This window comes from Thalassophryne amazonica, chromosome 17, assembly GCF_902500255.1.
Source record: "Thalassophryne amazonica chromosome 17, fThaAma1.1, whole genome shotgun sequence".
Taxonomy (NCBI): domain Eukaryota; kingdom Metazoa; phylum Chordata; class Actinopteri; order Batrachoidiformes; family Batrachoididae; genus Thalassophryne; species Thalassophryne amazonica.
Window position 1 is genome coordinate 50,766,457 of NC_047119.1, and position 24,284 is coordinate 50,790,740.

Below are 24,284 nucleotides of genomic sequence, written 5' to 3' on the forward strand. Positions count from 1 at the left end.
TACACATAACAACAACATGCCACAAAGTATACATTCTTGGCTGCTGATCATGAATGTGATGATTTGAGGCAGAGGCGTCAAGTGTCCTCAGGAACTGCTGCAACCTGTTACCACGCTTTATGATTAATGTTGCTGGAGAATTATCAGGAACCATTATGCATGGCCAAGAATAATGTTCTGCACTATTGCGCATAACAGCGCATCGTTAACTTCTGTCACGTTGTGAATGAAGAGAATTGTCTCCACACACACAACCATATTCATCCAAAAGTCAGTTGCTGAACAACTCAACCCGCTCCAATTTGCTCCTCAAAATCCACAGCAGAAGAACTTTGTGACTACATGCTTAATTGGGCTCTGTGCTGTGGAGTGGCGCAGGAAGGAGGAGGAGACTGAGAGCCAGATGTATGGCTCCACGTGGCTCTCATCTCACTTGTTTTCCCAAACATCAGGCACATGCAGCAGGTAGAACACCTGCAGGAGCGCGCTAAGGATCACTGGAACAAAACTTTTAGCCGACTTGGCGTCACTGTCCATCATACTGCAGCAATGAAACTGAATGCGGTGCAGCAGGGTTTAACTGTGCGCACGTCAGAAGAACGCTGTTACGCTCTATTAAGGATCACCACTAATCAAGACGAATCAACACGCTCCGTTGTGACCTCCACGACCTGAGGCGAAATGAGAATGGTGTGTGACATTCGTAGAAGATTTTTTGACAGCCAAAAACATGCTCCGCGAAAATCATGAACATCACGCAATCAACACACACTATTAAGAAACCTATTCAGATGCTTTAAGAATGTCGCAAATATGATATTCTTAATGCCTATGTGTAAACGCACTATTATTCTCACAGCAAATGTGAATATTAAAATCACCCACAATCAGCAGACAGTCAGTGGTAGTTGCAATTCCTGCCCGGAAATTTTAAAACTCCCGGATAAAATGCTTGTTGAATTTTTTTTTTTTTTTTTTGGGGGGGGGGGGGGGGGGGGGGGCATAGATGAGTACACAAATGACAAATAGGTTCATCTGGTTGCAGTTCAAAACTTGAGGATACATCACAAGGAGACTGATGGCAGCAGAAGCTAGTTTTAAAAACTGTTGCAAGCCCTCCACCTTTCACAGAGTTACAAGTCATACTAAAATATGTGCAGCCCGGCGGAATGAGTTTGGAAAAGGCTAAGCAGGTACCCACTTGAAGCCACATCTCAGTCAGGAACATAAAATCCAGTTTTTTCAAGGCAAAGAAGTCATTAAGCAAGAAGGCCTTGTTGGAAACCGAACGGAGTGAAGTGTGCTTGGTGTGAGGAGTTTGAGCACGGGCTACCGGGCACAGGTTTGAGGCCGATCCAATGAGGATGCCGCTTACAATCAAGCAAAAAGGGAAACTGGTGGAATTCTACTTTAAGACCAAATTGATTGTGCAAAGCCAATGACAATATCAACTTCATTTTGCAGTTTGAAAATCTACAGACAGAAAGACAATATGGAAGATTGTAAAGAAGTTTCAAACTAATAGAACTGTTCACAATGTTAAAGGGAGAGCTGGCCGAACCAGAGGAGCGGTGCACATATTGAACACAGCCTGTGAATGCCAAAACTTTTAGAAACTGAAGTAAAATTAGAAATGAACACCAGAGATATGCTTCAATATGACATATGACATATCAGTATCCAAAGGTGCATAGATGTGGCATGTTTCTGTGGCACTTTTTTTGAGGACACCCTGTATTTAAACTTGTTTACTGTATCTTCACTACCTCCACCCCTTGTAATGGCACTAATCCACCAGAACGACTCCGACTGACTTTCATTCCCCTTCTCTCCAAAGCATATCACCGTGTGACTTTCATTCCCCTTCTCTCCAAAGCATATCACCATGTCTCCAGACTCATCTCAACCTGCTCTCTACTCTCACTACACACACTCACAATGTCATCTGCAAACATCATAGTCCATGGAGACTCCTGTCTGATCTACATAGTCAGTCAACCTGTTGTCAGCAAGAAAGGACTCAGAGCCGATCCTTGGTGCAATCTCACCTCCACCTTGAATGCATCCATCATTCCTACTGTGCATCTTACCACTGTCCTTGTACATATCTTGTACCACCCTCACATAATTCTTTGTCACTCCAGACTTCCTCATACAACACCACAACTCTTATCTTGGCACTCGGTCATAAGCTTTGTCCAAATCCACAAACACAATGCAACATGCTCCGATCTTCTCTATACCTTACCATCTGCACTCTCAAAGCAACTATTGCATTGTGGTGCTCAGTCTTGGCATGAAACCATATTCCTGCTTGTAGATCTTCACCTCTTGTCTAAGCCTAGCTTCCACTACTCTTTTCTATAACTTCATGCTGTGTCTGACCAACTTTATGCCTCTGCTACAGGAGCTATGCACACCACCAGTGTTCTTGAAAATTGGATCCAGCACACTTCTTCTCCACTCCTCAGGAATCTCACTTTCCAAGATTTTATTAAACATTCTGGATAAAAACTGAACTGCCATCTCTTTTAAGCATTTCCATGCCTCCTCTGATATGTCAACTGGACCAACTGCCTTTACACTCTTCATTCCTATTTCCTATCATACCCATGATTATTATTAGTTTCACGAACTAACATGAGGGGCATGACCCTGAGGAATTGGAACTAAGTACATGGAGTGGCCCATCTACTGGAAAGTCAACCTCTGCTTGCTCACTTTCACTCACCTTGACCACGACATCGCGGCCGTCACCAGACTGAAGGCTGAAGTGTGCAATCTCGGGGCTCAGGCCAGTCTCCATCTGTTTGTACATCTGATTACAGGTCTGCATCAGCTCTACAGCCAGATCCATGTGGTCCCCTGGGAGACCGTTATGGACACCCAGTGCCAAGGTTCCAGGTAAGAAGCACACCAGGTGGTCCTGAAGGGGTGTGATGGAGGGAGAGGTGAAAACAGAAAGTGAAAAAATGACCGACCAAAGTGCCCGAGAGACCGGAAGAGGTTTCACAGGTACCAAAGCACAAAGGCTGACTGATTTAATGAAGCCGTTTGCAGAGTTGTGGTGTGAATACTGAATGTCTCTACCATCTTAGGGTTGAATCGGTTATGAGACAGCTCTCCAATGAAGGTCAGTCTGTTTGGCCCAGTCTGTCTCACGAGGTGTTTTTTCACTCCCTCCACAGCCATAAGGTAGTCCGACAACAAGCTGCACAAAAATACAAAGATTAAGCAATAAGCATTTATCTGGAGTCATGCAAAAACAACAGGTTGATCTACATAAAAGGAATCACTAACATTTTTCAATGTTTCTGCAGTCGATAGACCTGATAGGCTGCAGAACCCCCACCAGACCAATTCAATTCAACATACAGCACCGAATCAAAACAGATCTCCCTCAAGGCACTTCACATGGCTGAGTTCTATCTTTACCCATTACCCTAAGCAAACACATGGCAACAGTAGTAAGGAAAAACTCCCTCTGGTGTTTTTGAGGAAGACCAAATAATATTTCTTTTCCATAGTGCAAACGGTTTGAGTGGAAGTGTAAATATAGAAAAGTCAATCATTTCAGTACGTTTGCAGCACTTTCATTATGACACATACAACCCCTGGCAAAAATTATGGACTCACCGGCCTCGGAGGATGTTCATTCAGTTGTTTAATTTTGTAGAAAAAAAAAAAGCAGATCACAGACATGACACAAAACTAAAGTCATATTTTTCCCCTCTGCTTGGTCTAAAAAAAGGAACCGTTACTGACTGCCACAATTGTTTTCCTGATTTCTTATAGTGTTTCTTAAAGCCAGAAAGTTGCCATTTGAAATTACTTTGGTTTTGTGTCATGTCTGTGATCTGCTTTTTCTACAAAATTAAACAACTGAATGAACATCCTCCGAGGCCGGTGAGTCCATAATTTTTGCCAGGGGTTGTATACACACACACACACACACACACACACACACACACACAAGGGTGGTCCATAAAAATGGTCAAAATTTTTTTTTTTTTCAAAAAACTTCATCTCACCCTCTAAATTTGTTGTACCTAACATAAAAACACATGTACAATTTCATTAAACTAATAATTTTTACTGGTAGCACACAGCCCTTAAAGATTTTGCTGGCAATAACTGTCATATAGTATGGTCATTTCCAGATATTTCCAAATTATTTCTGTCAGTTTAATATTGATATGTCAGGACAGAAATTATGGCAATACATTGGAAAATCAAATCTTTTCATATCCCATAAAATAGTTAACACTAAAACATCAATTGTGAGATGCAGTTCTTCTCGTACATGTATCATGCTCCTACAATACCTACATACTGGGGTAGCGAAGATTTTGTAACAATCAAACATTGCATTTTCATTTTATTGATGAAATACTGTTTCATTATTGATAAATTTAAATAAGTCTATGCTTTATATATTTCCACATATATTTTGATCTAGCTCCAAACAATAATATTCTTTATGCTTTGCAGTACTTAATATTCAAAATTGTATGAATCAGCACAAGAACCAATTATACAGCTGTGTAACATAAGAGAACATCCTTTACATGATAATGATATTTAAGTTGCTTGCATCATGACAGAGACTTGCTGCAGTTTCAGTCAGAATATAGGTGGCACTTCTGTCTGTTGTTTTGGTCCTATCCAATGCTGCTGCAAGTCCTGGTGTTACAACAGCTTTAATTTTACTGGCTTTTTGTGGCACTGGCATAACAAATTCTTCATCTGGACTTTCTGTGTTCTCTTCACTCTGGCTGGAGACAGTGTCAGGTAGTGAGACATTAGATGGTCCAGGCTCCTCCAGTTCCTCTTTGTATTTTGCTTCTGCAGCTTTCCTTTTTTCTGCTCTTTGTTCTTTGGCAGTTTGTATTTTATCTATGCCTGCCATGCATCCCCTTCTACCTTTCTCTCGCTGAGCAAGTAGGAACTGTCTGTCATCTTCAAACTCTATCATTGTTAGGACATCCTGATGTGCCATGTCAAACAAGTCCTCCAAAGATTCACAAAACACTGTTTCATCTTTCTTCTGCTTGTCTGTATTGCGATTTTTGGTCTTTTTCAATGTTTTCCATTTTCCGAACACCTTTTCTAACTTTGTGATCAGATGCTGCTTTGCCCTCAGTGGGATTCTAGCTCTCTCCCAAAAAGGAATTGCCATGTCTATAGAGGTCACAGCAGCATCATGGACAGTTTTCTGCAAATCAGTGTGTTTGAAGAAAAATACCTTGAGTATTTGCCCATTTGAGGGCAATTTGTTTCCCTTTATTTCAGTCGGTGGAACCAATAAGGTATACAAATGTTCTACTTCTAGTAGCTGACATGTTTTACTGAAGTTTCCAGTTAATGGTTAAGCATGTTAAGTCAGCAAGTGTCTCTTTTTACATTTATCTCATGTTAGATTCACCATCACCAAAGATCTGAAAGAAAAGAAGCTGTGAATTGAAGCAAAATTTTCAGCTTGTAGCCTAAATAACATTTTTGAAAGTATGTTTGTGAGAAATATTTAAACCCAGGTATAGTTTTAAATTGAATATAAAATTATACTTTAGTTACACTCAGGTGGTTAACTTCTATCCTCTTTATAAGTGATGTGATTAGATACTGGATAATGGATAACCTATTGCACGGGCACTCGGGCAGCGATAACTGATATATTTACAACCTTCAGCTATGATGTGCTACCTCTAAATATTAATGTATGACAAAAATATTTGGCAGGCTTTCTTTTTTCCCCAAAGCATCATAAAATGAAGGGGTGAGAGTAATGAATTTCCAACTTTTAATTTTTTGAACCACCCTAACACACACACAAATTTGAAGATATTACTACTTCGAAGATATCACTATTACTGCTTTTGATGATTGCCATATACCATGACAACATGCCAAATTTTCTTAGTCTATGTGAAAATTCTTGCATGTTCTGAACAAAACAATGCACCAATCAATCAGGTGTACGGAGGCAAACCACATGTGATTCCTCGCATCATAAAAGTTATAGTTTACTCCTAAATTTCAGTAAATGTACCCACTCGCAATAAGAACAAGAGTTAGAACAAGAAGAAGAAAAAGGGAAATCAGAAGTATAGTTCAAATCATTAAATCTGAGTGATGTGTCTAAAATATTGTTACAACAGAGACCAAATAGTTGTGACATTGTTTTGTACCTTTTTAAAAAAGAGCTATTAAGTGAACAAACTTGTATGAATTAATAAGTCTGATACAGTTGATCTATAAAACATTTTTAAACCACACAGACATCAACTTGGATTTTGGGAAACAGTGACTTACTTTTACATTCTACATTTTTATGAGAATCAATCATAACAGTTCATCTCCATAAAGAATAATTATTAGCACTTCTAATTTTGTATTATAGCAAAATGCTTCTGTTGGCCATCCTTAATGTTTATGTCTGTACTGTGAAACCTTGAAGATTAAGAAGAAATGGTGACACGTTGGGAAAAATAGTGTATTTTGTCTCTCAAGAGATTCTGTAAAAATAACTTTAACTGTGTACATTTCCAGCTTTTAAAATGCAGGTTTGTTCTCTCACATGAGTCACCAATCCTGGGAACAGGAAGCTGTACTCACTCGTCTTCAGTCTTGCCTCCTTGGATCCACTGCTTGAGGAGGTATTCGTAGTAGCTGTCGGCTCTCGCCCCCAGTGTGAAGACTCCTTTGTGACTAAACTGGCCACTGTTGGTGTTGATGAACATGGGCACCAGGCCATCATGTTTCCCGGGAAGCTTATGGACCAGCTTCATCACTTCATTCACAGCATCCTTAAAAAAAAGAAAAAAAAAAAGACAGAGGCACAAAGCCATGAAAAAAAAAAAGATGATAAAACTGAGACCAACTGCCTTGCTTACTACTGGCATTTGGGTCAAACATTATAACCAGACTTTGGCTTGAACAAATAAAAACTATTCACACAGGAAATCAGCCAAAAACAGCCTCCAATTCTCGACCCACTAATAATTTACCCTTTTTTTTTTTTTCTTTTTTTTTTTAAGTACATAACAACATTGCATGGACAGATTATAAATGTGTCATGTGCCAGTTTGAGCTGCTGGCACTTGAGTTTGGTTCCTGACCAACACATTTTATGTTTTTTTTTAGATTTCTGGAGTTTGGATGAAAAACCAGCCAAAGAAGTAAAACAAAAAAGAAATTTTAATTCGCCCTTGAGTGGCTTTCTGACTTTCAGATGGTAAATAAAAGTAAATTATCACTGAAATCTGTCTGATGTTAATAGAAAATCAATCAATTAAGTTATGACAAAAAATGTTTGGTCCAAATTCTTCAAGGTGTTAGTTTATAGGGAATACTTTAACGTAGCGTAAACCACAGCTTACGACTGTCACTTCCAACAGCCAAAGTATTTCTAAGATTTGACACTAATCAGTATTTTTTATAATAACTGAACAAATGAGGCTCTTCTGAAAACCCTCCTGTGATAGTTAATAAATAAATAAATGCTACCTAACGGTGGGCATATGACTCCTGTTTGGGGGAGCATATCTTGTAACGTCTTGGTGAACAGTCAGGATGGCTGATTCAAGTCATGCCATATGCGATAGACGGTGGATTGTCCGGTGTAGTCAATGTGAGGATAAGAGAAAACTCTGATGCGATCAGTTGTGGAAGCAGCAGCTGCACACTGTAAATTAAAGTAATGCAGCCCAGGCTCTGTGTTCTCAGGGTGCAGGACTACTTAGTGTCCCTAGGGTGAATAAAAAGTCTGCAGGTCACAGAGCTTTCTCTTATCATGCCCCTGTTTTGTGGAATGATCTCTCTGCATCAATAAAACAGTCAGATTCTGTAGAGACTTTCAAGTCCAGACTTAAAAAGCACAGATTTTCCCTTTCATATGGCTAGCATACTATGTAACTATGCTTTTTACACTTTTAAATTAATCTGATTAGTAAAGAGAGCGGGCCGTGGCCTCAACTTTATCTAAAGTCTGGGTCTTTTAGTGAAGCTTAGGGCTAGTGGCCAGCGATCACCTTAGTATTTCTTGTTTTTCTTGTTGTTAAATGCTGATAAATTATACTGTATTTATTGTCTTTTTGCTGCCTGATTCTGTTTTTTTCCTCTTTGTTTAAGGTGCAGCTCCATACAGAGATGGGAGTGGGTGTTTCTTCTGCAGGCCTCCAGTCTTGCGCACCAGCATGGGCTCCCAAACTTTCCTGTATAATTTCCAGCATTGTCTATTGTGTCGGCAGCACGGCCCAAGCAGAGGGTCACCCCTTTGAGTCTGGTCTGCTTGAAATTTCTTCCTCAAATCATCAGAGGGAGTTTTTCCCCTACCACTGTCGTCTGTGTGCTTGCTCTGGGGGTTGGTAAGGTTTGACCTTACTTGTGTGAAGCGCCTTGAGCCAAGGTCTCAAACTAACTCCAGACAGAGCCGAGCGGGTGCAGGTTTTCCTTGCAACAACCCACTCCACCAGGTGATTTCACTGAATAACTGATTCCATCTGCTCAAAGTGATGTTAATGACTGTGAACAAGTAAATGAAATGGTAAATGGACTGCATTTATATAGCGCTTTTCCATCTGCATCAGATGCTTAAAGCACTTTACACAATAATGCCTCTCATTCACCCTGATGTGAGGGTGCTGCCACACAAAGCGCTCACTGCACACTGGGAGCAATAGGGAATTAAAGATCTTGCCTATGCGCCCTTAGTGATTTTCCAATCAGGCTGGGATTTGAACTGAGCACCTTCTTGTCTCAAGCCCAACACCTTAACCATTAGACAATCACCTCCCCCAACTGCGTGAAAAAAAAAAATAGTCCAACAGTGTAAGAACAATGTTTCTCAGCGTTCAATTGCAAGGAATTTAGGGATTCCATCATCTACAGTTCATAATATAATCACAAGATTCAAAGAATCTGGAGAACTATCTGCACGTAAGCAGCAAGACCAAAAACCAACACTGAATGCCCGTGACCTTCGATCCCTCAGGTGACACTGCATTAAAAACTGACATTATGTTTGTGTAACTGAGGGACAGCTTTTTCCCAATGGCTGTGAAAAGACTTTTAGAAGAATATTGACTACTTGTATCGCACTGGGATCACACTGAACTGTTTTTATTATTGCACCGGATATCCCCTCCACTGTTTTATTCTTTAAAATATGTATTTAATATTCATTATCTTATTTATACTGAGTTTTTAACAGTCTATATATTTTATATGTGATAGTCTATTGTATATTGTAATTTATCTGTGAGGGAGCTGCTGCACAGGGGTGTTGCCGAACGACATTTCATTGTGTTTTTTATACAATGACAAAGCTTATTCATTCATTCATTCATAAAGGATTGTAGCACGTGGGCTCAGGAACACTTCAGAAGTGCAAGTTAAACAAGCCGCCTTCTCTGGGTCCGAGCTCATTTGAAATGGACAGACACAAAGTGGAAGTGTGTGCTATGGTCTGATGGGTCCACATTTCAAATTGTTTTAGGAAATCATGGACGTAGTGTCCTCCAGACAAGAGGAAAAAGACCATCCAGACTGTTACCAGCGCAAAGTTCAAAAGCCAGCATCTGTGATGGTATGGGGGTGTGTTAGTGCCCATGGCATGGACAACTTAAACATCTGTGATGGCACGATCAATGCTGAAAGGTACATCCAGGTTTTGGAGTAACACCTGCTGCCATCCAAGCAACGTCTTTTTCAGGGACGTCCCTGCTTATTTCAGCAAGACAATGCCAAGCCACATTCTGCACGTGTTACAACAGCGTGGCTTCGTAGTAAAAGAGTGCGGGTGCTAGACTGACCTACCTGCAGTCCAGACCTGTCACCCATTGAAAATGGGTGGCGCGTTATGAAGCGCAAAACATGACAATGGAGACCACGGACTGTTGAACAACTGAAGTCGTACATCAAGCAAGAATGGGAAAGAATTCCACCTACAAAGCTCCAACAATTAATGTCCTCAGTTCCCAAACGCTAATGAGTGTTGTTAGAAGGAAAGGTGATGTAACACAGTGGGAAACATACCAGCTTTTTTGAAATGTATTGCAGGCATCCATTTCAAAATGAGCAAATACTCATATTTGCACAAGAACAAAGTATATCAGTTTGAACATGAAATATCTTGTCTTTGTGGTGTATTCAATTGAATATAGGTTGAAGAGGATTTGCAAATCATTGTATTCTGTTTTTTATTTACGCTTTACACAACGTCCCAAATTCACTGGAATTGAGGTTGTACAGCTGCTGTACGTTGCTGCAGTATATACCGTTTAATCGCCTGTTCCAGTCACAAGAACAAATCAGATTATGGACTAAATAGTACAAGTAATATCTGCGCTAGTGCATGGCCAAATCCTCCAGTAACTGTAGCCTTTAAATATTAAGTTCTTAATAACATTTGCACATTTGTGAATATTCCTGCAGGTACCAGAGTTCTGCATTTCTTGCTTTTCATACAGTCTAAGGAAGGTCTGAAAATGTGGATGTTGCACAGGTGTCAAAATGTAGTAACAGTTTTGTGTGAGTTAGCAGTGCCACAAAAATGTTTTGGTATCATCCCCAAGGTGCACACACACACACACACTAACCATTGTTTAAATATAATTTTACTTTCCCTTCTGTTGTATATTTCATCTTGTATTTAGCCACACAGTGGCCATTATGACCTAGTTTAGACTGCCACTACAAATCAGATCTCACTGATTGACTGTCCACATTATATTTAATAAGTGATCAGATCTGAGCTATATGTCCACACTGACATACCCATGTTTGATTGCAATGGCAACAGGCCATACCCAGGAAAACTGTGGATGCCAGCGAACTATGCCCACTTTTGTCCAAAATAATTATGTGGAGCCCAGACAGCTTACAGGCACTTCTTTTCCTCATCTGTCCAGGATTTATCATTCCCCTCCATGCTCTGCTCTTTTTTACCGTTTTCCACTTATTACAACTCTACAGGTGCAGCGCCTCAAATCAACTTCTGTCTCTCCGGAACTACATCATCATTGTTTGTGTTGGGCAGAGGGCACTTTGAAACCCTAGTAAAGTGACAGACTGAAACTGATTTGCAAAAACATGATTTGAATCACATTTCAAACCATCTCCATATGTGGTCTGAATCCACTTTTTTTTGGGGGGGGGGGGGGGGGGGGGGTCGTCTCGTAGTTTTTCGCTCATACAACTATGTCCAGACTGCAAAGTTAGAGTGGAGTGTTGTATGATGTTAAGAAGTATACAAAGACAGTACATGTATGCCAACAGAAGGAATAAGGGAAGAGATCCGAAAATAAAGAATGACAATATATAATAATGTTGACAGATTTCTTTAGACGTATTTCTATTTATTATTATTTTATTCTATTATTTAGTATTCTATTTATTTTTAGAGGCATTTCTTTCGAGGTCAAGAGGTATGAACCAAGAGTTAATACAAATGTTACCATAGATAACTTTGTTAATCATGTGATATAGCAGAAAATTTTGCCTGTAAATATAAAGCATTATATAACAGCTGACCATCTAGTCAAGAAAATATGGAACATGTTTATAACCATGTTAATCACTGTAGTTCTGTCAAAGATGCTGATAGAAATGTAACAATAGATGAGGTCAATGCAGCTTTATGGCCCAGTCACACGGCACACGATGATTCCTGAACGAAGGGAAAAAAGTAAAAAAGTCACAATTCGTTGAGAAAAGGTGGACGAAAGAGCTTCATCACTGAATAGCTTAACAAAACCGAAGCTAACGATCTTGACGCTTTAAATGAAACGCATCTGGAGCCACAGTTGGAGCAGTGTGTGTCTGCATCTCTGTGTTCCAGGAGTCGGCGCTGGGACGGAGCTCATAGCACCTGAGTCCTGAAGAAACTGCAAACAGAAGGTATGGAGATCTGTGCGCACATCAGTCGACCCACCTACTCTGGTTCCTCGTCCAGGACAAAAGAGGGATCATCTCCATCATCAGAATCCTCACTGTCTAACAACACACTGCGCGCTCCGTCTTGCTCCAATTACAAAAAAGCAGTCTGGTGTGCCGTGGTCACTGCTGTGTCACTGTCTTATGTTTTAAGCCATATATATTGATTTATAACAGAAACCTTTAAAAGGGGGAATAAATATAAGCGTAAAGATGATTGAATATATCAGAGCAGTAACGTGATCAGGCCGTGTGAATGCGCATTGACTCACGTGCGGTTATTTCCACGAGCTGCAGCTGATCCACAACGTGAATTCTACCTTCCAGAACAGCTCTTTATATAGTCATTTGAAATATCTACCTGTTGCCACATGTACAGAAGGGCTGGATTGTCATTCCTACACTCATATTGTTACATTTAATACAAAATAATAAGCGCACGCAGCAGCTGCTGCTGCTGCCGCTAATGCTGCATTCAAATACCGTCGGAAATTACGCAATTTTTGTTGTTTCAAATTCAGCAGTTGCTTGTGGCAAAATAATTAATTGTATCCACACAAAAGATTAATTCTGGCCTATATAAAGTGCCTGAGCCCAGTGAAGCTGACCCCCCACCCAGATAAAAAAAAAACCCAAGCAAACAGGCTGAGTTTGCCCTGTAATTTCCGACAGTATATGAACGCAGCAGCAGCCTCAGCGCTCACAAACCGGCTTCTGCAACTGTGTGAAAACATTCAGCTGGTTAAACGAAGTCAAACTAAACAATAACGTTACAAAAACTAAATTAAAAAAACGACAACAAAACGAAACACGAACAAAATGAGGTTTTCGTTGCCCTTCATTCAAATTTTTCAACAGTTTAAAAATCCTAACGAAGTGCCAGCTGCAGGAACGAAGCTGCGCGAAGGTTAAACGATCCCAATGAAAGTCCACATTTCTTGTTTCGTTAGGGGTTTGTTGCCCTTCGTTAAGTGCCGTATGACTGGGACATTAAAGTCCCAATCACACGGTGGGGGGAGGTGATGGTCTAGTGGTTAAGGTGTTGGGCTTGAGTTCAGAAGATCATGGGTTCAAATCCCTGCCTGACTGGAAAATCACTAAGGGCCCTTGGGCAAGGCCTTTAATCCCCTATTGCTCCCGGTGTGTAGTGAGCACCTTGTATGGCAGCACCCTGACATCGGGGTGAATGTGAGGCATAATTGTGAAGTGCTTTGAGTGTCTGATGCAGATGGAAAAACGCTATATAAATGCAGTCCATTTAAAGTCAATCAAAGCTAACAGAAGCGACAGTGATGTACATTTTATGTCAAACCAATTGTTAGCTTGTCAGAGGTTTTTACTGTTGATAACTGCAATTCTAAGTCATGGGTATCAAACATGATATTTTGAAGGGTGCTATTGAACTGATAACAAAAAATATCAGAGGTAATATATGTGATGGGGTAATTATAGAAGGAAAACTCTCTAATTCCATTTCTAAAATATCTGATGCTATTATACTTGGCAGATATAGCAAGCATGGTTACAGGATATTACGCGGACAAAACAAAGCTGCTTTTCAACTGACGTGGTGCATGAAAGTAAATCACTGCCCAATGAGTTCATCCTCATTAGCAGTTCATGTTATTAAGTTATTGTCTAGATCATGCAGCAGATAAACAATCCTGCAAATGGTGATATAAGCACCAAATACTCCTTAGACATTACTCGGGGGGGGGGGGGGGGGGGGGGGCGCACAACTGCCACTTGAATTTTCAATAATTACACAGTGGTCAAAATTAAAAGATGTTCTAATCATATTGACAACTATATCACATTATTTGATCATAAATATTCCAACAATGTTGAGTTTGGACTATTTATGACTGAATGTTATGGAGTTATGCGGTAAAAACAGCAAGAATGGTGACAAAGGTCAATTTCAGTTTGTACAGGGGTCAAAAGATAAGTAGTGGTTGATCTAATAAAATTGTTTTGACTGTGTTGAATGCTTGGTCGGTAAAGTAAAGGTCACACAATGTCGTTGTCCACTGAATTCTATGATGCGACATATGTTACCATGTAATGTGATAACTACGCATGACACAACCGGACCGACGGGTTGCATTAATTTCCGTCGTGAGCAGAATGCTGAATTGTGGCCCTTGACATTACGTTTGCATCATGTGAAGCAGCACACACAGTAAATAAAAAGTCTTATTTTGACCTGTTGCATCCTTTCAGACGGATTCATCATCACACTTCTGACAGAAACTGTTGTCCACGTAAGACACCCTTGTTTTGGAAGACAATGTTTGGAAATAATTCAAATCCTTATCGTGGAAATTGAATAAAAAAAAAAAAAAAGAACCATGTGTTAACAGCTTGAGAATAATTAACTGACTCACTTTTCTTTTTTATGAGCGGGACCGGAGCGACAGATGTTTTTCGGCGTTGGCAATGCATGAGCATGTCCAACCTGCAGCGGTCAGTTGTACGAGTGTTTACTTGCCTCGAAAAGTTATAGCTAGTTAACAGACTGAAGCTGTGGAGTGTGTTGCTGACGTTTGGAAATAAAGTCCAAGTTCAAGTGAGAAGCTGCGTTGTGCATGCAAGTCTGTCGACCTCCATAGTATGTGGTGAGTGCCGTAATCCGTAATGCCTACGTACAGATTTGGTTAACAGTAACTGAATGAAAATGTGCTGCTTTGAATCTGTACTGAGGCAGTACTCACAACGTGCGTCATCTGTACTGCTGGTGAATCCGCAGCGAAAGTTCTGCATGCACTAAAACCTCTACAGCGTGTCTGCGTGTTCCTAAATTCGTACTGAGGCAGTACTTATGACGTACGGATCTCCAAATTTAGCCCACGTTTTTGCAAGTAGACTGCATGCACGTGCAAGTACGGCGGGTTGTGACCATGGCTTTACAGAGCCAACCCCATAACTCTATGGCTCAGCCATGGAGTTATATTACAGATACAACTCTCATATTATATTTCTATGGCCAAGCCCGACTCTTACGAAGCATTGCTTCATTTCACCTCCCGACTTATGAAGCATTGCTTCATTTCACCTTGTTTTTAGCAGAGAGCGGTCTCAGATCAGTTTCATTTAAATGTCAAAGCTGTAAAGCCGTTAAATCCATTATGAATAGTCTGTGGGAAGTATCGATTCAATTAAAAGTCATTGAGTTAGCCTTAATTCTATTTGAAATAAAGCAGGTGACTTAATTACAGCATTAAAAAAAAAATTTGAGTTTGTTCCAGTTACTCGCTGTACCAACAGAGGGTGCCTGTGTACTCCAGTTTGAGAACTATGGGTCGAGAAAAACCTGGCTTCTACAGAATTAATGCACAAGCCCAACACTGTTCTTACTGCATGCCCATTCAAGAAAGTTGGTAAAAAATATTAATGCGCAGGGTTAGTTTCATTCTCCTCCTACTTGCAATAAGAGAGAAGCGGTACAGAAGTGAAATAGAAAAGCAGTTGCCCCAAGTTCGGGTAAGACGTCAGTCATTTTCTACCTCCTCCATTAGAGAAATGGGAATCTCAAGGGAACCTAATTGCAAAGTAATGTAAAAGGAGTCCATCTCTGAGAGAAATGCAGAATTCAGTGGACCAACTCGGCACCAATAGAGGGTATTACATCACATCTCAGGTTTTACTGCACATTTATGGTTCAATCACTGACCACATTTCTGGCAGCAACGTAGCCCTCTTCATCAAACAAGTTCTCAAAAAGCCTGCAGTACTTTTTTAAAATGCCCAGCATCAGACAGCAGATGCACTTAACTATAATTCTGTAAAGTATATCAAAGACAATTTTCCGAGAGCTGGTGGAGATCAAACCACAGCGAAAAGCAGAGCGATTACTGAACTTTCTATTATCAGGAGGACAGAAAACAACTCTACAGCAATGATGTATGAATGAACAATGATTCAGGCCTAAAAAGCTTAAAATGTGTAATTCTAACTGAAGTCGTCCGTGAAGACAAAGGCAACATTTGAAGCACACTGTATAAAAACATATTACAATCACAATGTCCATTTTGCAGTTCTGTAAACCTTTCCCAAGCCCTGACCTGATACTGTGGGTCCTGGGTAAGACGGCTCATCTCTCTAAATTCCAGCTGAATGCTTGTGACCTCGGCCAGCGTGCTGTCTGATGTCCAGCGAGGGGGGTGGGCAGTTCCCTTCCCCATGTTCACATCTGAGAACGGGATCTTTGAAGGCGTTTTGAAAGCAGGCATCAACCTGGATGCAAGGTCTTTCTTTAAACAGGAAAGAAGAAATAGAAGTACAGTTGAGGGGAAGAGAGTCACATATACATATATATTTTTTTTTTTTCATTTTTTTATTATAAACGTCCCTGTAACAATAATTCTCATCCTGCTAAAGAAATTTCAAATCTATCTAGTACTTATCTGGCACTCCTACAGGGTCTAACACTTCTCAGAACCCATCATTAAACAGACCTCCATAACTCATCAGCACAAGCAAATATATCACAATAGAATTTGACGTGTTTGTTTCCCAACTCCTCCCATGGCCTTAGGGCGATTCCCACCAACCTGACGTGGATGAAGTTCAACACCACAATACACCTTAAAAATGGCTTTTTTCCAGAGGTGTAAAACTCCAGCTTCAGAAAGTAACAGTCCAGCCACATATTTGTTCCATCTTCCTAATAAACAAGCTGATTATAATTAGTTTAGCTCTTCAGGCAGATGGATGAGCTAATTACTGAGATCGCCTGTTTTAGGTGCACAGGTAGAAGCAACACATGGGAGGGTTTTTACTTTCTGAAAGCAGTTTTACGCCTCGGCTTTTTTCAAGCAAAGGTTAAATGGAAATTTTTCAATTTGTCACCAAACATCACATGTGGATGACAGTCAACTACAGAACTGCCCTTTAAAAATTTACTATGGGAAAGGTGAAGGTTATTGGGGTTAAAGCTCAAAATATTATCCCCCCAACACACACACTTGGCATATGTATGGGAATGTCCAAATAAGGGCAAATTTACCAAATGTCAATTATTGGGTCAAGGTTATAGGCATCAAAGGTCAAAAATCTTAAGGCTTTTTTTCCAGAAGGATTTGCACCAAACTTGGAATTACCTAGCAAAGCCAAATTTGACAAAAATCAATCACTGGGGTGAAGGTCATGCCACTTTTTTTTTTTTTTTTTTTTTTTATTGGGCACCTTCTCCCAGGTCTATAAAACTTGGTACAATCACCTTTAAAGAATTCCTTTTGTCAAAGATCAAGGTCACAGAATTTGATTTTCAAGCCAGTTTGGATTCCGGAATTGCTCTGACAAGGTCAGCAAGAAGTCAATCATTTGGTTGAAGGTCAATGTCAGATTACTGTTCATGCCCACGGGAGCCATTAGACAGTTTTTAATAAAGTGGATAAAAACCCCAGAGCCCAACAACACAGAGTCAACATGAACAGCCAATGTTTTCTGAGTTCAATCTTTTAAAAGAATTACAAAACAGCAAGACAAACCCAGAGTTATGGTTGGACTCACAGCTTTCTCAAGAAAGAGTTTGTCTTTTGTTAGGTGGTAGGTACTCAGCAAACCCCCAAGAACACGGATTGTAGTCTCAAAGAGGTTCACGTCCACGTTCTTGTTGAAAGACAGCTCTTTCTCCACCCACATCTTTGCTTCCTCAAACTCTGCACGGAGACAAAAAAGAGAGACATAAGGTAAATGGAGAAAAAAAATGGTTCTAAATGCTGTCAGGAAAAACTAAAAAGCCAGTGTGGAACCAGTCTAGTTTAACCTTGTTGTGAAAATTCATATTATGAAATGTGATCTTCACCATTGTCCCCAATTAAGAACAAGCATTCTGGCCCATTCTGAACATTTTAAAACAAACTGAGGAAATGAAGAAGTAACAGCACCTTCTTTCAGTCCCATAATCCACATTGTGTCCAGAGAATCAATGATCGTCAAGCCCAGTCCAAACCACTCGCCAAAGGACTTGGAAACAGGTTTGAGCTCATCGTGACCCCAGGCGTAGTCCTTATAGCCTTTCCACGCATGACTGAAGACCTGACGAACTGCCTCCAGCCTGTCCACAGGCCCACCTGAACCTTAAAATAAGGATCCACAGAAAGCATTGGCACGTTCAATCCATTTCCACAGATTCAAAATTTGAACAAAAGAAGGCCAGAGCTTTTAAACAGCGTGCAGAAACTTAAAAACATATCTGATTAAAAGGGAAATATGCACTGCAGCAGATCTAAACCACAACTTTCGTCATTTCCCTGAACAAGAACTTTTAGCTGGACTACTTAAAACTAATCATGATTTTTTTTTTGGGGGGGGGGGGGGGGGGCAGAGGCCACCAGTCCTAGGCTATGGAAATGAAAGTTATTTACCACCACATGCAACTTCAATCACACCTGCTCCTAATTTCCATCATGATAAAGTTATTCCCTGCAACAATCCCACATGTCCAGCAGGTGGCAGACACTTCTATGGTATATTACATATATCTCACCAATGAAGACACTGACCTGTAGGTGGAACAGCATCACCAGGGCTGGCTGGAGCTGCTTCTTTCTCATTGGCTGAGGGCGATGGCTCTGGAGCCTGGTCTGCTTCAATCATTGCTCCACGCCAACTGTGTGCCAAAACGCAACAATAACTATTACACACTTTGACCTTTACACCCTTTAAATATGACTCTTATTCCCAATAAATATAGAGGGCAAAACAATCACTTCTGAACGCAGATCATGAAAAGGTTTCATACACATGTTCTGTACAAAATTACAAAAGTTTTTTTTTTTTATTACTCAAAAGTCACGAGGAAAGACTATTCACCTGACAATTTTCTTTTTTCCTTTCTCCTCCTCTTCATCTTGAAGTAGGTCTTGTTTTTCTACCCCAGCTAAATTGGACACATTACCACCTTTCTGTAGGTTTGGTGGACCCCTCTTGTTTGGGAAAGTCCTTTTCTACAAGACAAAAAAAAGGCACCAAAAACATGTATTTATGAAGGACGACAACTGAAAAAGCATGAAAATATTTAAAGTATGTTCCATATTGGCATAGATCACAAATGGTACTGTCTCCATACACAAGTAAAAGAAAAAGCAAGAAAATCTCAACAGTACTGCAACTACGTACGCTGAATCCAGAAAGTATTCACAGCGCTTCACGTTCTCCACGTTATGTTACAGCTTTATTCCAAAATGGATGAAACTCATTTCTCCTCAAAATGTGACACGTAATATCCCATAATGACAACAAAAAAAAAAGTTTTGAGATTTTTGCTAATTTTTTAAACATTAAAAATAAAAATAAGAAATCAAATGTACATAAGTATTCACAGCCTTTGTAAGGAAGCTCAAAATTGAGCTCAGGTGCATCCTGTTTCCACTATCGTCCTTGAGATGTTTCTACACCTTAATTGGCGTCCACCTGGGGTAAATACAGTTGATTGGACATGATCTGGAGAGGCATATACGTCTACTTATAAGGTCCCACAGTTGACGGTGCATTTCAGAGCACAAACCAAGCATGAAGTCAAAGGAATCGTCTGTAGTAGGGATAGGTACTGATTAGATTTTATCGATAGATACAATTATTGATTCTGCATGAATATCACTCCATAACTCTGAGCTGAGCTCTTGCAGCTGTGCCGCACGTCAGGATGTAATTCATGAAGACCGTAGGACATCTCATTTTGGGAGGGAAAAAAAAAGTTTTAGTTGACTGTAGTTGTTGTCTGTGTTACGTTTGGAAAGAGGTGTCATTTTATTTAAAGCTGCAATTCGTTTTGAAGTTATTAATTCCGACCAGACTCTAACGTGAATCAGAAGAGAGCGCCAAAGCGTTTGGAGCTGTGCAAAGGGAACGGAGGACAATTCTTATTTCTTGACTGCAACAAGAGTCCCAGTTAGTGACTTTAATCCACACAAAAGTGACTCACAATCAACATATTTTAATGGTTTTGAGAGGGGCTAAGAACCGCACTTGCTCCTTCTGAAGAGCAGCGAAGCAATGAACGAACGAAGCAGCAGTTCGGAGCACTGCTTCATTGGTTCAACCTTCAAAGTGGAGTCGCACTGCAGAAGATGTTGATTACAGAGCCGCAGGCTCTGTAATCAACTGAAATGATCATTTTACCAACGAACACCCTCAAAAATAACGGCCGCTCTGAAGGACTGATAAAGGAATCGTTAATCAGAAAGGCTATTGATGTCGGTGGATCAAATAATTTCTTAACGATACCCAAAAATAACCGATTATCGACACCCAAACCTAGTCTATAGACCTCCGAGACAGGATCGTCTTGAGGCAGAAATCTGGGGAAGGGTACAGAAACATTTCAGCTGCTTTGAAGGTCCCAATGAGCACAGTGACCGCCATCATGGAAAAAGTTCGGATCCACCAGGACTCTCTCAAGCTGGCCGCCCATCTAAACTGAGCAATTAGGGATAAGGGGCTTAGTCAAGGGGGTGACCAAGAACCCGATGGTCACTCTGTCAGAGCGCTAGCATTCCTCTGTGGAGAGAGAACCTTCCAGAAGGACAACGATCTCTGTAGCAATCCACCAATCATGCCTGTATGGTTGAGTGACCAGATGGAAGCCACTCCCTAGAAAAACGGCACATGGCAGCTCACCTGGAGTTTGCCCAAAGGCACCTGAAGGACTCCCAGACCATGAGAAACAAAATTAGCTGGTCCGATGAGACAAAGATTAAACTCTTTGGTGTGAATGCCAGGTGTCATGTTTGAAGAAAACCAGGCACCATCCCTACAGTGAAGCATGGTGGTGGCAGCATCATGTTGTGGGGATGTTTTTCAGCAGCAGGAACTGGGAGGATTGAGGGAAAGATAAATGCAGCAATGTACAGAGACATCCTGGATGAAAATCTGCTCCAGCGCGCTCTTGACCTCAGACTGGGGTGATGGTTCATCTTTCAGCAAGACAACAACCAAAGTACACAACTAAGATACCAAGAGTGGCTTCAGGACAACTCTGTGAATGTCCTTGAGTGGCCCAGCCAGAACTCAGTCCTGAATCCGATTAAACATCTCTGGAGAGATCTGAAAATGGCTGTGCACCAACGCTCCCCATCCAACCTGATGGAGCTTAAGAGGTGCGGCAAAGTGGAATGTGCAAAACTGCCCAAAGATAGGTGCACCAAGCTTGTGGCATCATATTCAAGAAGACTTGAGACTCTAATTGCTGCCAAAGATGCATTAATAAAGTACTGAGCAAAGGATGTGAATACTTATGTACATGTGATGTCTTTTTTTTTTTTTATATAAATTTGCAAAAAAAAACATTTCTCATGTAGTTGTTATGGGGTGTTGTAAGTACAATTTTGAGGGAAAAAAATTAATCTGCTGTAATTTGGAAGAAGGATTGAACATAAAATGTGGGTGAACTGGGGTGATGTCCCCATATTTAAAAAAAGGGAACCAGAGAGTGTTTGCCAACTTCAGGGGCATCACACTACCCAGCCTCCCTGGTTAAGTCTACTCCAGGATGTTGGAAAGGAGGGTACGGCCAATAGCTGAACCTCAGATTGAAGAGAAACAATGTGGGTTCCGTAGTGGCTGTGGAACAACCAACCAGCTCTTCACTCTCACAAGGATCCTGGAGGGTGCCTGGGAGTATGCCCATCCAGTCTACATGTGTTTTGTGAACTTGGAGAAGGCGTATGATCGAGTACCCTGGGAGATGCTATGGGAGGTGCTGCGGGAGTATGGAGAGAGGGGGTCCCTTCTCAGGGCCATCCAATCTCTGTAAGAGCAAGAGCTGTATTTGGGTGCTCGGCAGTAAGTCAGACTCGTTTTTGATGGAGGTTGGCCTCCACCAGGATGGAGCCTCGTCACCAATCCTGTTTGTGACAGAAGGAGTATGAAGGAGTTCAAGTCCCCCAGGGTCTCGTTCACGAGCGAGGGGACAATGGAGCATGAGATTGGCCAGAGAATCTGTGCAGCAGGGACAGTATTGCATTCGCTTTACTGCACTGTTGTGACAAAAATTGAGTTAAGCCAAAAAGCAAAACTCTCAATCTACTGGTGAATCTTCATTCCTGCTCTCACCTATGGTCATGATGGTTGGGTCATGACCGAAGGAACTAGATCGTGGGTCCAAGGGGCCAAACTGGGTTTCTTCAGAAGGGTGGCTGGGATCTCCCTTAGAGATAGAGTGGGAAGCTCAATTATTCGTGAGGAGCTTGGAGTTAGAGCCGCTGCTCCTTCACACTGAAAGGAGCCAGCTGATGTGGTTCGAGCATATGGTAAGGACACCTCCATAGGGAGATGTCCCAGGTATGACCAGTTGGGAGGAGACCACAGGGAAGACCCAGGACTAGGTAGAGAGATAACATTTCCACACTGGCCAAGGATACCCTCAAAATCCACTAGTCTGGAGTGATTAATGTGGCCTGGGAAAGGGAAGTCTGGGCTCCCCCTGCTGGAGGTGTTTCTTCCAAGACCCGATCACAGATAAGCAGCTGAAGATGAGTGATAGGTGAGTGTGACAAATTAATACAAGACTAACTTTGCAGTTCAAGTCATTCCAAAATACGACAAATGAGCACAAATAAAAACTCCAACCTTGATGGGAGGTTTAGGAAAAATGGGGACATTTGGTACTCTGGGATCTGCCACAGCATCTGGAGCCACAGCTGGTACCAGGTCTGAACCTGCCACCGGGGCCGCAGCCCTGACTGGAAGGGGCCCCAACACAGGCTTCACACCCGGAAGTACAGCCTTCAAGTCCCCGTCATTGTGGTCCAGCCAGTCCTCTCTGTCAGACAGACCTCCAACAGACAGCAAACAAACAAAAAACCAAACTCATGTCATCGTCAAACATTTATCTCCAAGATGATCAATGTGTCAGATTCACAGACCCAAACAGGAATCTGGGCATTTTAAAATTTTCTAAACCCAAAGCAGTTTCTGGAGGGGTTTTTTTTTTTTTTGGCTTCCCTGACATTTTTAACTCACTATGGGCTCTGTTTTCACTGCACCTGCAAGTCCTGCACCTTCACAAAAGCAACACAATTATGGCTGAAAGTACTAACCCTGTCACACCTTGATGATTTAGCCAGCGTATGCCAACCATATTAAAAATGCTGGCATAGGCTGGGCATATGCGGGTGTACGTCTAATAAAAGTTATGGATAAGTTTGTGTCAGTTAAGCTCACGTTGAAGTGTGCTGATATATATTGTAATATGGTGAGTACCTCAAATAAATTTGGGCATGCACAATATTTTCGACGTATGCCAGCGTATGGCTCATACTTCCCGCATACGTGGACCGTAAGATGTAGGTAAGTTATGCGATTTTTGACACGTTTCTTCTAAGTTACTCATAATTGGAAATATGTCCAATAAAGCTGTCCATTGATTGACTGAAGAACTGAGCTGCAGTCCTCATCTGAACAGTTCAGACTGTTACAAAATATTAAAACCATTCACACAAGGAGTAAATATAAAGTCTTAATCTTACCTGTTCGTGTCAGTCAGATTCATCATCACAGCCTGACAAAACATATCCACATGAAGCATCCCGATTTTGGAAAATACTTTCCTTGTTGTGGCTGAAGAAACGTAGCATATCTCAGCCTGAACCAAAGGACGCCGGCATTTTGTGACAACAAATTTTTTTTTTTTTTTTACTTATTTTAAAAGTTAAGAGTTACAACAGTGGCTCATTCATTCATGTCAGCATTTATCACAGGCATCAGTCCACTCTTTCTGTGATGAAAATAAATCCCATGATCCACCAAAACAAAAATAAAATTTCATTGCTAAACAAAAGGATTCTGCCAGCGGTAAAAATGCAAACCAAGCCAGACTTAACTGTTCTGACACGTAACATACCACGCAGTATGGACCTGAACCACTCGGTGGAAATGGGGCTGTCAGCATACGCTGGCGAAATCATCATGGAGTGACAGCTACACACAGAGAACTAACTGTCTTTTGAGCAGTGTAACTGTTGTAACATCATAAGTTATGGGGGGGGGGAAGAGAAGCTGACTTTCTTTCATAATTTGTTTTACAAAGATTCTGGGAGAGGAAAAATACTTATACTACTGTCAGTACTGGTATGTTTGTTTTTCTGTTCTACTTTCTCTTGTTCTTTCCTTGCTCTTGTTGCACTGAAGAGCTGGAACATTTTTGTTTTTTAACAGATCTGGATAGAGCAAATGCTTTATTTTTGGTGAAATGAGACATGTCGAATAAAGTGATTTTACTAAATTACTATTTTAAGCTTAGATTTGGTTATTTTATGTTATTTATGGGTTCTTGTCACTTTTAATGCAATAAAATACACAGAATTAATATTTTTTTAACCTGGTTCTCATTTTGTGAGTACCTT

At 40.9% G+C, this 24,284-nt stretch overlaps 1 protein-coding gene across 1 annotated transcript in view; it reads right to left on the reverse strand.

Moving 5' to 3' along the window:
- man1b1a (mannosidase, alpha, class 1B, member 1a) overlaps window positions 1–24,284 on the reverse strand; it is a 55,115-nt gene that overhangs the window by 22,448 nt on the left and 8,383 nt on the right. The window contains 9 exon segments of the mRNA XM_034192166.1: window positions 2,732–2,926; window positions 3,091–3,211; window positions 6,616–6,806; window positions 15,999–16,187; window positions 17,449–17,597; window positions 17,826–18,017; window positions 18,444–18,550; window positions 18,754–18,887; window positions 22,510–22,715. Of these exon segments, the coding sequence (XP_034048057.1) occupies window positions 2,732–2,926; window positions 3,091–3,211; window positions 6,616–6,806; window positions 15,999–16,187; window positions 17,449–17,597; window positions 17,826–18,017; window positions 18,444–18,550; window positions 18,754–18,887; window positions 22,510–22,715 (1,484 nt within the window).